Source organism: Rhagoletis pomonella, unplaced genomic scaffold (assembly GCF_013731165.1).
Source record: "Rhagoletis pomonella isolate Grant_MI unplaced genomic scaffold, Rhpom_1.0 Rhpom_scaffold_18160, whole genome shotgun sequence".
NCBI classification, from domain to species: Eukaryota; Metazoa; Arthropoda; class Insecta; order Diptera; family Tephritidae; genus Rhagoletis; species Rhagoletis pomonella.
In genome coordinates, this window is record NW_023476681.1 from 1 (window position 1) to 2,614 (window position 2,614).

The 2,614-nt window shown below is 33.2% G+C and overlaps 1 protein-coding gene across 1 annotated transcript; it reads right to left on the minus strand.

Annotated features, from left to right (window-relative positions):
- Positions 1–11: 11 nt before the first annotated feature.
- Positions 12–1,831, minus strand: LOC118757450 (the record flags this gene model as incomplete). The annotated part of the gene is given in 4 exon segments (XM_036492160.1): positions 12–505; positions 611–630; positions 680–1,306; positions 1,630–1,831. Coding segments are annotated over 4 exon segments (1,270 nt in total), but the record flags the coding sequence as incomplete, so codon positions are not given.
- Between the last annotated feature and the right edge of the window lie 783 nt (positions 1,832–2,614).

Genomic DNA, 2,614 nt, shown 5'->3' on the forward strand with positions numbered 1-2,614 from the left:
CAATAGTCTTTGTGTCAGCTTGAGTTACAACTTAGTTGGTGCTAACTCTTCCGCCGCTAAAACAAACGTCCTCGTTTGTTTGGACTAAAAAACTGGGCTTGTGGGTTCTGTTGAAAAAGCCATTTCTGGTGTTGTGACTTTTTGAGTATCGGCCTCATTGGCGTTCACATTGTAGCTCGATAGCTCTGGTTCTGCTTTGAAATTTATTTTCGTGATTAACTTGATGATCAAACCTGCTATGAAGATAATGCTCATGATCGTTAGCGAAAAATTTGTTACTAGAGCTGCTGTGTGGGTTGTTTTCAGTGCGTCCAACCGTTTGGTGTTGTTAATGTGGAGTTCTTTCATCATTTCCAAGCTTAAAATTTCTTCTTCTTTGCTGGTTAGTATCTCGTTAAATGAGTATTTTTGGTTATCGATTATAACCGTGGAATTGTGGAATTGCACTGCATATGACCCTTCAAGAGCTATTTTTTTGGCTGTCAATTTCGATTGTGCCCTTATACTGGTTTAAAAGGATTATTCCGGGTGAAATGTTTTCGATTGAAGGGATGTGCTGATTGTTTACTAATGTGCACTCTGCTGGTCTGCTTCTTAGTAATGGTGGTACACAGGTAGTGTTACTAATGTCTATAATATCTCTATGACTACACATTTTAATATTATTGTTTTCTCTACATTTTTGTTTAATAGCAAATATTTTTTTATCATTACAAGTTACAATGTCTTCAAAAGGGATTTTATTAATATATTTTTTCCTTTTTATTGGTTTAATTAGAATTGATTCACAAATTTCTTCATTTGTTAATGGTATGCCTACTATGTAGAATAACATTGTGCTATTTGAAGCTATTTTTATATTTGCAAGTTCTAGCGATTCCTCAACGTTATATAATGCAAGGTTATTCCTTAAAATTACAGATTTAACTAATTCTAATTCCTCATTTGACAAAATATAAGAATTGACAATTCCGGCTTTAGCCCAATGGATCGCATAGTCTATATTGATTATTTCTTCCTTTATAACTCTAAGTTTGTATTTTAATTCTACAGCAACATTGTGCTGTATGTCTTCGCTAGATTGAACGGCTTTCAAAATTTTATTTGAAACGGCTGTTATTTTATTTATCCTATCAAAAACTATTTTATTTATTGTTACTTGATTGTTGTTATTGTCTATTATATTATTTATTTGGCTCTCTAGTGTAACTAGGTCATCATGATCGGGATTTCCCGCGATCCATTTCCAGACTTTTCCTATTGTGTTTATAGACTTCTTAAACCTTTTGGGTTTAATTCTATTTAGATAAGTTTGTGTTAAGTTTTATTCATTAATGAGGATGGGTAAAAGGGGGTTTTCGTTAGTAATCTTTGATTGTATAGTAGTGCTTATTTCATTTAATGCCTTTTGACATGCATCTAGATCAACCTTGTGTATTATCCTATAGGTTCCAGTTTGAATTTTTGTCCGTCCTGTGTCGAATGTTGCTAGTTGTGAGTTCGTATAGTCTATAATTTTATAGTCCGCGTATACTAAATGTACGAGAAGTCTGTAAAAAAAAATTATACGTATGTAAGAAAATTGAAAGATTAGTAGTGTTTCTAAGTCTTGATGTTACTTTTATGTACTGTCCGTTCTTTTTCAGTTATTATTACGCTAGATTTGTCTTCTTTTACTATTTCTTTCCTATATCTAGCGGTGAGTTTGGATCCTAATCGTTTATTTATCCTGACGTAAATTATATCACCAGGGGAATATGTTTTTATGGGTTGTCTTGTTTTGTTATGGGTTTCTAAATCTTTCGCTTGTCTTTTCCTAAGTATGTCTATGGTCTGATCTGTTATGATGGGGTTATTGTTGTTGCCTAGAGTAGTCCTGACTAGCTCCGGCCCACTGGCTTCTATAGCCTGGGAAACCATAGCTCGTATCATGTTTGCTATTTCTGGGGATATTTGTTGGGCAGGTGGGGGTGGTGCGTTATTCCCTACACTGGTGGTCTGATTAAATTATTTGGATTTGCCATTTCCTTTTGTTATTATTATCTCTTTTTTATTTTTTATTATTAATTTATCCTTTTAGGTTTTTGTTTAGTTGATAAATCACTGGAGGGTCCCTTGGGTGGTGAATCGCAGTGTTTTTTTTTATGTTATAAGCTGGAGGGTCCCCCCCGAAGGTGGTGAATCGCAGCTTCAGTAATATTTAATTTTATAGGCTGTACAAGCCAATTTGTTATTTCTGGATTTTAGCTACCTATTTCAATTTTTCAAAAAAAAATTTCTTTATTTAGATTTTTCACTATGTACCTATTTTTCAAACATTTTCTTTATTTAACTTTTTCACTACTTATTTCTATTTTTAACAACTTTTCTTTATTTCAATTTTTCAATTTTCAGACGTGTATCTAAATTCTTTCTCTAACTATTTTTATTTCGTTAAATTTAGGAATTGAGAATAAGGTTTATATGGTGTAATTAGTACTTATAATCTATTTTTCTTACATTAGTAGCAGCTGCATTGTTGGTAGTTATGCTGGTAAGTGTGCTGATATCCTTTTTTCTTTACGGTACTCGGGGGGCACTTGCTTACTCCTTGCTGTTTTTACTCCGGGTCGGC